The 13642-nt window shown below is 37.1% G+C and overlaps 1 protein-coding gene across 2 annotated transcripts in view; it reads left to right on the plus strand.

Moving 5' to 3' along the window:
- The window catches only part of LOC117335282 (protein CLEC16A-like), a 58074-nt gene that overhangs the window by 19761 nt on the left and 24671 nt on the right, over positions 1-13642 (plus strand). For both annotated transcript variants that reach the window (XM_033895259.1, XM_033895260.1), the window contains one exon: positions 861-989. In XM_033895259.1, the coding sequence (XP_033751150.1) occupies positions 861-989 (129 nt within the window). The remainder of the gene's footprint in view (positions 1-860; positions 990-13642) is intronic.

The following is a 13642-nucleotide window of genomic DNA, read 5'->3' on the forward strand; positions in this document are numbered from 1 at the left end:
GAATGGATTTGAACCCAATTTGGTCCGAAACATCCTTGGGGGAAGGGGAACAGATTTTGCAAAAACGGTGACTCTGACCCTAAAGGCGCCAAAAAGGCGGGGCCCAGTGGGGGAAATAGAGGTAATTCCTTTGAAACGCTACTAGTCATCAAGTTATGAATGGATTTGAACCCAATTTGGTCAGAAACAGGGGAACAGATTTTGCATAAATGGTGACTCTGACCCCCGAAGGGCCAAAGGGGCGGGGCCCAATAGGTGAAATAGAGGTAATTCCTTTAAATCGCTACTAGTCATAAAGTGATGAATGCATGTTCTATAAACAATTCTTGAGGTCTTTCAGACCTTAGAGAGTCTGGACTTCATTAATCTTTAAAGCAGTTCGGATTCCCACACTATAACCATATATAGCATTGTTAGAGTTTTACAAATAAAACAAATTGAATATGAGCATTATTTCGACATTTGGTCTAATCCAACCAGGTGAGCGATACAGGCCCCATGGGCCTCTTGTTCAAAAATGATTTTACTGGTTTTCAAGATTATTTCAGACAGTACATTTTAGTAATCAACATCTTCAGCCACTTCAGTTGTTGTACAGTAGGTATTTAAATGCTACATGTTTCACAGACATTTTTACAAAGATTTAATATAGCTACTTCGATGAGATTAATCATGCCATAATAAATATAAGAATATTAGGTCTGCAAAAAACTTATGGGTACGTAGTATCGTAAATCAAACTTAAGGTGGAAGGAAGGAGGGAGAATGTATCAAGTTTAGCTAGCACACATGGTTTACTGTTTTTGTTAAATCTATTTGCTATAGACTTGAATAGAAAACATTTGTGTTGATGTCTTCAGAGTCGCCCTGTAAATGTGGAGTACTTTATGATGGATGCCTCCATTCTCTTACCACCTACTGGGACACCTCTTACTGGTATAGGGTTCAACAAAAGGCTGCCTTGTGGGGAGCTGGAGAGAGCTCGAAGGGTAAGTACTCCAATATATATTGAACATTTAGTTCACCTAGGCCACTTAGGTTTGTTTACTGCCGTCCAATCAGTTTGACCATTAGAACCTGACTGGTTCATGTCTATGTTCCTTATCCTCTCAGACGACCTTTGGCAAAGACTTCCTTCCTGGCCTATATTGATATTTGCATATCTGTCAAGATTTATACTCCTGAAATGTAACATTTAATTTTTTTAAAAATGGGAAACTGGCTTGTCCACACAAATTTGCCCCTAGACAGCCAAGTGTGTCATGAAGTTGCTTTTCTGACTTTTACATCTGTAAACATAGACTTTACCACAGCTTATTGCAGCATTTCAAATACATGTAGTTAGTTGGAAGCATATCTAAAGCTTTAGTGATTAAGAAGGCATTTGTCTTGAGTGCTCATCAAAATTTTGATTGGATTGATTATGTTGTGGGGAGTGACTGCCTGTCTACCCATCTATCAACACTTTGGTTTCTGAGCTGATTTCTTCTCAGATAACTTCATTATCATTTTATTTTCATAAAGCATGAGTTAACTTTTACGTACCTGTACACTATACAGAGACCAAGGCAGATTTCCGATGTATAGTGAAATGGATATTTGACATACCACACTTATGTTTGTCTTCACATTAACTTATCATATTTATTAGTCAATAAACCCATGCTTGGTAATTATCCCTCCCACATCAAAATTGCCAACACACATTTTATTGTCCTGTGAGAAACCTACCCCATGACTTTAAATCAGAGATTATGTGTGGCTTAGTGCAGGATAATTATGGAAATTAAATACGATGTGATGCAACTTTGGTGCAAATATGTAACATACAATGGCATCGGGCCAAAAGCTACATACCATAGGGCTAGAAGCTACATGACATAGATCTAGAGCCATAAGTTATATGGCATGGGGCTAGAAGCTATATGGCATGGGGCTAGAAGCTATATGGCATGGGGCTAGAAGCTATATGGCATGGGGCTAGAAGTTATATGGCATGCGGCTAGAAGCTATATGGCATGCGGCTAGAAGCTATATGGCATGGGGCTAGAAGCTATATGGCATGGGGCTAGAAGCTATATGGCATGCGGCTAGAAGCTATATGGCATGGGACTAGAAGCTATATGGCATGGGGCTAGAAGCTATATGGCATGCGACTAGAAGCTATATGGCATGCGGCTAGAAGCTATATGGCATGGGGCTAGAAGTTATATGGCATGCGGCTAGAAGCTATATGGCATGCGGCTAGAAGCTATATAGCATGGGGCTAGAAGTTATATGGCATGGGGCTAGAAGCTATATGGCATAGGGTCAGAAGCTTCTTGGCATGGGGCCAGAAGCTACTTGGCATGAGCTACATGGCATGCGGCTAGAAGCTACTTGGCATAGAGCCATGAGCCATAAGTTATATGGCATGGGGCTAGAAGTTATATGGCATGCGGCTAGAAGTTATATGGCATGCGGCTAGAAGCTATATAGCATGGGGCTAGAAGCTATATGGCATGCGGCTAGAAGCTATATAGCATGGGGCTAGAAGCTATATGGCATGGGGCTAGAAGCTATATGGCATGGGGCTAGAAGCTATATGGCATGGGGCTAGAAGCTATATGGCATGGGGCTAGAAGCATATGGCATGGGGCTAGAAGCTACATGACATAGAGCCAGAAGTTATATGGCATGCGGCTAGAAGCTATATGGCATAGGGTCAGAAGCTTCTTGGCATGAGCTACATGGCATGCGGCTAGAAGCTACTTGGCATAGAGCCATGAGCTACAAGACATGGGGATTCAACATTATTAAACCTAAAACAGTTTGATGCAAATCTGTCATCATAAATATTGCCATGGATATTGAAATTCAACCCTTAAACTATGCATAGGCATTTGTAATATTAGAATAAGATATTTTTGTAAAATTGTGGGACTAAGCAGCAGCCTTGTCTTCTTTAACACAAATTACATCCAGCTACCATGTGTAGAATTATTTTTGTGAACCACTTCTGCTATGATGCTTTGTCCATCCGGAGTCAACATTTCCATTCAAGCTATTTCTTTTCAATAACTAAGAGGCCCAGAGACCTGATATTGGGCCTGTAACATGCTGGGGTGAAGGACTAAAAAGTGTGTGAATGAATGACCTTGACCTACTTTCAAGGTCATAGGGGCTATATATGCTAAAAATCTTCAAACAACTTGTCAATAGCTAAAGAGATTCATAGACCTGGTATTTGATCAGAAGCATGCTGGGGTGAAGGGCTACCAAGTTTCATGTAATATGCTGGAAAACGGCTACAAGATTTATTTGAATGAATAAACCTAGCCAACTCTTATATTTCAATCAAGTGGCTATCAGGTAAGCGTCTGTATGAATGACCTATAAATCAACTACAAAGTTGCATTAGAAGTAGGTAAGCAAATACATGCCCATTGGGCCTCTTGTGTCTCACTATTTTGGAATTGATGATTCTGTAAAAATGAAGAAGGGAGCTTATTTGTGAGCAGGAAGTTAATTGTGGATAAATATGATACAAGTTTTTTCCAGTTGTGCATTTCCGTGTTTATGTTGCTCATTAATATTCATACACCTAACCAGTATCTGCTGCCATGTAATTATATCAGGTGATCTGAGCCTACACATGATTTGAAATGAGTATGATCAATCAGTTTTTTGTCATTTTCTGGTAGGTGTTATCTGGAAATACCTGACAAGACTTTATCACACAATTTCAATGCCAATCCCCATTTTTTTTTTGCAACATATTGTAAAAATAAAAGTGCGCACTTATTCATCGGAGTGTTGATATATTAGGATGGTGCTTGTGGTTTTATCTCGGGTTCGGTTATATTGATGTTGCTATATGTGTAAGGGTGGATATTACGTAATCTATTGGTGGGAGTAAGGAGCAATAATTCAAATTTGGAAATATATGTGGTGTGTAGTTCAAAAATCTGTTTGCTGAATTTTAAATTTGATGGCATGGGTAGGCGGTACTATTTATCACATGATAAAAAATGTTTAAGAGAACATTAACATATTAGCAGATCTGTATTTCTCACTCAAAATCAATGAAACCAGGGAAAAAGAAAGATTTACTCTGAAAAGTTTGACAAAATAGCAGATGTTAAAACATTTGAAACTTAAACCATGAATTGCTGAAGAATGAGGGGAGATATAATCAATATACTTTTTAGCCCACCATCATCAGATGGTGGGCTATTCAAATCGCCCTGCGTCCGTGGTCCGTGGTCCGTCTGTCCGTCCGTCCGTCCGTCCGTCCCTCCGGCCGTCCGTCCGTCCGTAAACAATTCTTGTTATCACTATTTCTCAGAAAGTACAGAAGGGATCTTTCTCAAATTTCATATATAGGTTCCCCTTGGTGCCTAGTTATGCATATTGCATTTTGAGACCTATTGGAAAACAACATGGCCGACAGGCAGCCATCTTGGATTTTGACAATTGAAGTTTGTTATCGCTATTTCTCAGAAAGTACTGAAGGGATCTTTCTCCAATTTCATACATAGGTTGCCCTTGGTGCCTAGTTATGCATATTGCATTTTGAGACCAATCGGAAAACAGCATGGCCGACAGGCAGCCATCTTGGATTTTGACAATTGAAGTTTGTTATTGCTATTTCTCAGAAAGCACTGAAGGGATCTTTCTTAAATTTCATATGTAGGTTCCTCCTAGTGCCTAGTTATGCATATTGCATTTTGAAACCAATCGGAAAACAACATGGCCGACAGGCAGCCATCTTGGATTTTGACAATTGAAGTTTGTTATCGCTATTTCTCAGAAAGTACTGAAGGGATCTTTCTCAAATTTCATATGTAGGTTCCTCTTGGTGCCTAGTTATGCATATTGCATTTTGAGACCAATCGGAAAACAACATGGCCGACAGGCAGCCATCTTGGATTTTGACAATTGAAGTTATCGCTATTTCTCAGAAAGTACTGACGGGATCTTTCTCCAATTTCATATGTAGGTTCCCCTTGGTGCCTAATTATGCATATTGCATTTTGAGACAAATCGGAAAACAACATGGCCGACAGGCAGCCATCTTGGATTTTGACAATTGAAGTTTGCTATCGCTATTTCTCAGAAAGTCCTGAAGGGATCTTTCTCCAATTTCATACATAGGTTCCCCTTGGTGCCTAGTTATGCATATTGCATTTTGAGACCAATCGGAAAACAACATGGCCGACAGGCAGCCATCTTGGATTTTGACAATTGAAGTTTGTTATCGCTATTTCTCAAAAACTAATGAAGGGATCTTTCTGAAATTTCATATGTAGGCTCCCCTTGGTGCCTAGTTATGCATATTGCATTTTGAGACCAATCGAAAAACAACATGGCCGACAGGCAGCCATCTTGGATTTTGACAACTGAAGTTTGTTATCGCTATTTCTCAGAAAGTACTGAAGGGATCTTTCTCCAATTTCATATGTAGGTTGCCCTTGGTGCCTAGTTATGCATATTGCATTTTGACACCAATCGGAAAACAACATGGCCGACAGGCAGCCATCTTGGATATTGACAATTGAAGTTTGTTATCGCTATTTGTCAGAAGGTACTGAAGGGATCTTTCTCAAATTTCATGGTCCCTGGTGTTGCATTTTGGGACCAATCCAAAAACAACATGGCCGACAGACAGCCATTATCGCTAAATCTTAAATTTTATATATAGGTTCCCTTTGTTTGAAAAGTACTAGAGGGCTGTTTCTGAATTTACACAGATTAGTAAGACTTAGAGGAAGGGAAAAGTAGAGAAAAGATCAATCTGACATGGAACCTATAAAGATCATTCAATGGTGGGCGCCAAGATCCCTCTGGGATCTCTTGTTTTGTATACAAAACAAAATGAAATGGAGCAGAACCAAAGGACACTCTCAGAAAATATTAGGAAATATGAAATTCTATTAGATGGTCATTGGAAAAAGTGATGGGTAACAGGGCGCAATTGGAAAGTGATAAGGTTTCCGCTGACAAAACAGCATCTTAGGTCAGAACATTGTCTTCTGTTTGAAGTGGATCAGGTCAGAACATTGTTTTCTGTTTGAAGTGGATCACACCCAATTGTAATCGATCAATTGATTGAAAACATAAAAATTATCAATAATTGACAAATTTGATTAATCGGCACACCACTAATAATAACCTCCATCAACAGCCTTAATTTGATTGTGTTTTTCAGCAGTACTTAAAGGTTGTGTGATAAACTCTTTAAAAAATATATGGAGTAGACTTGTTAACCTTTTAACAGCCTCCATTAGCTGTGTGGTGTAGGTAATTGGTTTATTTGACCCTCTTCTGAGAATAGGCCATTTTTTATCACAGCAGCTTCTAAAAATAGTAATATAAATATACTTTATCTTGAGCAACCCCTATTTAAGTAGAATATTTTGTTCTTTTTGTCCTTCACATTTCAAGTGGTATGTGAGAAGAAAACTGTACAAATAACCCTATTGTAGAGGGCAATATTAAACTAATGTAAACATTCCTCAATCAATAGTATGTGAAGGTTCATTTTAAAATACTATATTGTACATATTTGTCAAATGAAGAGTAGTCAAAATGTTGGAACTTTAAGGGAATGAAATCTGCATGAATGAAGAGCATGCATATGCCACCCATGAAACAGAGGGTCCTGTTTCTATAGGACTGATAGTAAGAAATCTTTACTTTAAGGCTTCTAGTAAAATGATATAGGAATAAAAATTGGTATGTTATTAATAGAGTTGTCAGACTGGGTCAAAACTACTAACCAGTATAAACTAAAACACTGTTATATAATTGACACTTGCATGATCCATCGTTCTGTTGTTAAAAATATTTCCAAGCCTTTGAATTAGCTGCAAGTGGCATAGTCGCGGTTGTATGTAATTAAGTTAGATTTACTATGTCCAAGACTGACCACAAAATGAACACAAACACGGGGCTCGGGAATGATTATAGGACTATCATCAAGTTTTCATAGCAACTTTATTTTCGGCCAGACTCGTTTACCTATACCTGCTTCATCAACAAGATGAATAATATTGAAAGGGAGATAACTCAAATGAAAAATAATTTTTTCTGATTAACCGGTTAGCAAAAATAACATTAAGAAATCCGCTATTGAAAGGTCGTACATACTTCTGATTAAAAAAAAATCCGATGTTTTTTTCTAATTTTGATGTCTATTTTGTTCCATTTGTTTTCTTTTAAGCAAATTCCTAAAAACGAATTCAAAAAAATTCAAACGCAGAGGTGATTTCAACGCTTGCCATGTGTTCTTGTGGGAAGAGGTGATTTCAACGCTTGCCATGTGTTCTTGTGGGAAAATGGCCGATAATGTGAAACCTTCTATGAAACACCCAAGGCAAAATATAATTGAAAGGATCGCGAATAAGAACCCAGACAATGAGATTAAGAACCCCTGGCGATGGAATTAGCTAGAAAAAGTTGTTGATAGCATACCCTTATCAAAACATATTATTAATCAAAGAACTGCATAAGGTGAAAATGGCATTTAGGTTAGTGAAAAGCCATTGGCTTGTGGGGGCTTTGCCCCTGGATCCTGACTGGGGGCTATCGTCCCCTGGATCCCAAAAATGTTCAGCTATTTTCAGTTGGACTGAAAATCATGCCTGATACAGAGTGTTTCCGTACTATGATGCTGAGGCTATTATATACAATGTACTCGTCAAATTTGACGAGGAGTTCTCATTTGATACTTAAAATGAAAGTAGAATATTTCTGATTGGTTCGTCATTTCCAAAATTAGGCCACACAAAAATGGCCGAGACCCTGGATGAGCTGGTTGAAGTGATTATGAGGGGAAACCTAACATTAGCTTGTTTCTGCAACAGAGATTCCGATAGCAATAAAGCATTTGCATGTTTTAAATTAGTCGATAGTGAAATACTTGTACAAAGTATATAACATGAACATGGGATTCAACAAGTCACCGGAACAGATAAGGTAGGCCCATTCATCGGAAACAAATTAAATTTCCCAGGCGAGTTTCTTCTAAGGAAAGTTGTCAAATATCTAATCATGATCAGTTAATACATGGAAAGAAAAAAACCCAGAAAATTGAGTACAATTTAAAAACTTGGGAAGTAAAATATACCGGAAGAGTAATTCAGAGTAATTCACAGGAATCTTCTACATAGGGAATCACGATGTGGTTTATCAAGAAATATGACTGGACATCACAGATGAACTGATCTAAGAACTAAACTTAAATATGGGATGCCAATTCATGTGAGGTTTAAAAAAAAATTCTATACCGTGCATCACAACTTTAACGCAACCACAGCCTTTTAAAAGTAAAGAAAATTTCTTACAATGTCATAGTATAATCATCAGTAGAACATGCAGGATTGCAATTAAAAAACAAAAAAATCTTCTTATTTCCTGCCATTTTATATTTATATAATGCTTGTTTTCTCCTGTAATTCAATCCCTCATGCACAGATCCTATGCGTGGCCTTGATTATGTGTAAACATCTTACCTGGAAAAATTTTACCATTTCAACACTCATTTGAAAGGTCAAATACTTCTCTTTATGAAGTTGCATAGGTAATTGAGAATTGCCAAAGAGGTCTTAACAGTACATTCAAGAACCCCTGAGCATTGTATATATTTCAGTTAGTTGTGTTTTATTGTCTAAAAATAGCCTGTTACTGATGTCTAGTACATGTGATGCTAATGTAGTATAAGCTTTCTACTGCCTGTTCTATGTTAGTCTGTCGGACACAACAATAGCTATGAAACAACTTATATTATACTCTAGTTATTAATATGCTATAAAACACATTTCGGTACAGCTACTTCTCAAAGATGTGGCTCGTTAATGAAAGTAATAAATCTTCGTAACTCCAGTAAAAGCAATTTCCAAAAGAAACATTACAGGTCTGTGTCTCGTGTTGAAACCAGTTATCATGTGAGCAGGGTTTTCCCTGTCATTTTGTTTTAGGGAGTCCCAGGGACTCCTCAATTTTAAAACTGGGAGTCCCAGCAGAAATTGTCATGTGTACTGAATAATAAATATTGTAAAAACAGTTAACGTTACAGCCAACAAAGAAACTTCCGATAGTTCGCTGCATGGTTACAAACTTTGTCTACATGATAGTTGTTTAGACACTTCAATTAGCCGAACTTAAGACTTTTACCATTTCAAACTTGCGGAAGACTCGGATTTACCCTGATCATAAATGACCTATTTATAGCAATTACCAGGCCTAGATTTGTAAAATTATCGATTGATGCCAGCGAGAAATGAACACGGCACAATACCGACAAAAAGTTATTTTTTTAGCGATATGGTTATGTAGTTTAATTAGACGTTTGTCTATTTATTATTGCGTCCCACGGACGCAAATACATTTGTTTTGTGAGTCCTTTATGATTTTTTTTGCGTCCGGGAAAACCCTGTGTGAGAGACAAACCTCCACCCTATATTATGATGATGATGATATAGTATTTCTTTGTTCAAGCTGGAATGCAGTAACTTTCTTCTACACAATAGATCCAATTTCATTTATGTACATTTTGGGTACAGGCACTGCCTGTACCGCTTATTCAAGAAACGTGTTAGATGGTGAAAGCGAAGGTCAAAATCTGGATACAAGATCGTCACTCGTGCATTTGAAATCAGGGAAAACTATTTTTTGACAGCCATTAAATAGTAATTCATGAAACAGGTCCAAGATTATTTTTGTGATTAAGGAAATTTGATGCATACATAGATCAGTGAGATATCAAAAGTCTTTAATGTTTCTGATTGTGAGCGCGTTTAGGTAGACCAAGGGTCTTATGAACCACACCTCTTAAAGCTGAAAACAATTCTTTTTATTTTGGTTTAAGGTTGCTGTTTTAGGTCTGTAATATTATAGATACAGGATTACATAAGGAGGTAGGTCTATAATATTATAGATACAGGATTACATAAGGAGGTAGGTCTGTAATATTATAGATACAGGATTACATAAGGAGGTAGGTCTGTAATATCATCATAGATACAGGATCACATAAGGAGGTAGGTCTGTAATATTATAGATACAGGATTACATAAGGAGGTAGGTCTGTAATATTATAGATACAGGATTACATAAGGAGGTAGGTCTGTAATATTATCATAGATACAGGATTACATAAGGAGGTAGGTCTGTAATATTATAGATACAGGATTACATAAGGAGGTAGGTCTGTAATATTTTAGATACAGGATTACATAAGGAGGTAGGTCTGTAATATTATCATAGATACAGGATTACATAAGGAGGTAGGTCTGTAATTATAGATACAGGATTACATAAGGATGTAGGTCTGTAATATTATCATAGATACAGGATTACATAAGGAGGTAGGTCTGTAATATTATCATAGATACAGGATTACATAAGGATGTAGGTCTGTAATATTATCATAGATACAGGATTACATAAGGAGGTAGGTCTGTAATATTATCATAGATACAGGATTACATAAGGAGGTAGGTCTGTAATATTATCATAGATACAGGATTACATAAGGAGGTAGGTCTGTAATATTATCATAGATACAGATTACATAAGGAGGTAGAGCCAACATCAGATCATAGTGTATTTGGGAATCAGTGGGGTGTTGCACGTCGGATATGGATACAGAAAGATATGCAGGGCTACAAAACCAAATATAAAAAATATTCCCAGTGGTTTCAATCACAACATACCCAAGCGTCACCAGTAAGTGGCTAATTTATTACATCACAATATAAAAGCGAGCCCCATTTTTAGTACTTCAGGGGTGAAAATTGTCAAAAAAAACTGTTCAGATGAAGCCTCGCATAAACACACTTACTGGCGATGCTTCGGTAAACCACCTGGATTAATCATCATAAATACACCTGTACAATACTGACAGGTTGTGGATTTGTGCTAAATCCCTGTGGTATCTCCACCTCCCACAAGTTAACACGACAGGCCCCATTAAGTAAAGTATATTTAAGGGAGTACAAAAGATTTATATACATATATATATATCATATATGCTGTTACTATATATCTAGAACATAGCAAATCTTACCTGATGTTATCTATGATATTACAGGAAGACACACCTTGTGATTAAAAAACAATTTTCAATTGTTCTCAAGAGTTTTCCTGGGTTTTATAATCATTCAAAATATAAATCAAAGATAAGTGACATTTAGGTGAGTTATAAGTGCACGAAGGGCTCTTGTTTCCATTGTTTTAAATTTAAAACACGTAAAATTCTCTGTTTAAACCCTTGAACTTCCTATACAGTAAGCTTCCTTTTGCTACATCAACAGGATGTTTCACTTGTGATTACTGTAATCAATGGTTGAGTTGACTAAACTTGTATGTTAGGATGGGCTCCAGGACATAAAAGGGAGTTACCTATTGAATTTGTTACATAATTACAAAAAGTATGATTAATGCAGTATGTTATTTTGCGATAAACAATTGCTGTTAAAAAAAAACCCAGTAAAAGCTTGAAAATACCGCCTACGGTAATTGATCTTTAAACGATTTATCCTAATGCAGTATGTTATTTTGTAATAAACAATCCCTGTTCAAAAAAAAAAGTATAACCTTGAAAATACCACACATTTTATCTTAAACAATTTATCTACGAAAGAGATCATAAGCACATCTAGTAAACAACTGACTTAGCTGTTTCATGTTCTATGTCTGTATGCGATCGTTTGTAAATTTACTTGTGTCTTAATAAAGGGGTGGATTGCCTTGAAAATTAGACAATTTAATTGTCTGTACTGTCATTATTACTACATGACCAATTATGTATTTATATATACAGTCGTCCCTCAGTATACCGCCAATCGGCACATCTGAGAACATGCAGTCGATAATATGAAATATTCACGAGCGCCCCCCCCCCCCCCCCCCCCCTCTTTACAGGTTTTTGGGGTAAGTTTTTGAAAGCTTGTAAGTCTTCTAATTTAGTTTATGCAATCTGTTAGTAATGTTATGGCAAAATCATGCAGAAAAAAATTGTGATTTTTTTCGCATTTTATCATTTTGTGGCCTTAACTATTTTGCCACCAAAACCCACTTTTTAGATTTTGTGTTAAGTTTTTGGAAAGCTTGTAAGTCCACCCTTCTAATTTGGTTTATATGTACGTGATGTACAATTTCAAAATGACATTCTTATACATTATGTACATGTATTTTAAATGCAGCATTAGTTTCAGATGTACATGCTCATTGTAGGCATACTGCACAACTGTATAACTGTCATGCTGGACCCATGTTATATCCCCACCCCCATTATACCATGTCAAAATGGGCATGGGACAAAAGGTGGCAGTGTTAGAGGGGACCGCTGTATTATAAACAGCAGTAAAATACATTAAATCTTAGCGATAAATTTAATCGGCTCACCGGCTGGCTTACTGTTTCTTGTGTAACTGGAAACTGAGACTATATAAGTATATTGCATCTATTCTTAGAATAAAGGGGTAATGTGTTCAGATGATAAGTCTTATCCTATGTACAACTTATGTATATTGTACCAGTAGCGGTTAATCCTGTGGTCAGTTCACCCACCGGGCAAACACATCAACTACAACACAAAACTAGAGGATGGGCTTTTTCAGGACAATGACCTAGCTTTTTTTGAACATTTCAAACTAATTAAACTTCTATAGATATTGATGCATTTATTGCCAGCCATGATTGTATAGTCGGTGAAATACAGTAATAGTTCTGGGTTTAGTGCCAGCCATGGTTGTATAGTCGGTGAAATACAGTAATAGTTCTGGGTTTATTGCCAGGCATGGTTGTATAGTCGGTGAAATACAGTAATAGTTCTGGGTTTATTGCCAGCCATGGTTGTATAGTCGGTGAAATACAGTAATAGTTCTGGGTTTAGTGCCAGCCATGGTTTTATAGTCGGTGAAACACAGTAATAGTTCTGGGTTTATTGCCAGGCATGGTTTTATAGTCGGTGAAATACTGTAATAGTTCTGGGTTTATTGCCAGCCACGGTTTTATAGTCGGTGAAATACAGTAATAGTTCTGGGTTTATTGCCAGCCACAGTTTTATAGTCGGTGAAATACTGTAATAGTTCTGGGTTTATTGCCAGGCATGGTTTTATAGTCGGTGAAACACAGTAATAGTTCTGGGTTTATTGCCAGCCACGGTTTTATAGTCGGTGAAATACTGTAATAGTTCTTGGTTTATTGCCAGCCATGGTTTTATAGTCGGTGAAATACAGTAATAGTTCTGGGTTTAGTGCCAGCCATGGTTTTATAGTCGGTGAAATACAGTAATAGTTCTGGGTTTAGTGCCAGCCATGGTTTTATAGTCGGTGAAATACAGTAATAGTTCTGGGTTTAGTGCCAGCCATGGTTTTATAGTCGGTGAAATACAGTAATAGTTCTGGGTTTAGTGCCAGCCATGGTTTTATAGTCGGTGAAATACAGTAATAGTTCTGGGTTTATTGCCAGCCATGATTGTATAGTCGGTGAAATACAGTAATAGTTCTGGGTTTATTGCCAGCCATGGTTTTATAGTCGGTGAAATACAGTAATAGTTCTGGGTTTATTGCCAGGCATGGTTTTATAGTCGGTGAAATACAGTAATAGTTCTGCAGCTCTTCATGTTAGGTGTGGTATCTAATAAAGGCTTATG

The sequence above is a fragment of the Pecten maximus genome, chromosome 1 (genome assembly GCF_902652985.1).
Source record: "Pecten maximus chromosome 1, xPecMax1.1, whole genome shotgun sequence".
Classification (NCBI taxonomy): Eukaryota; Metazoa; Mollusca; class Bivalvia; order Pectinida; family Pectinidae; genus Pecten; species Pecten maximus.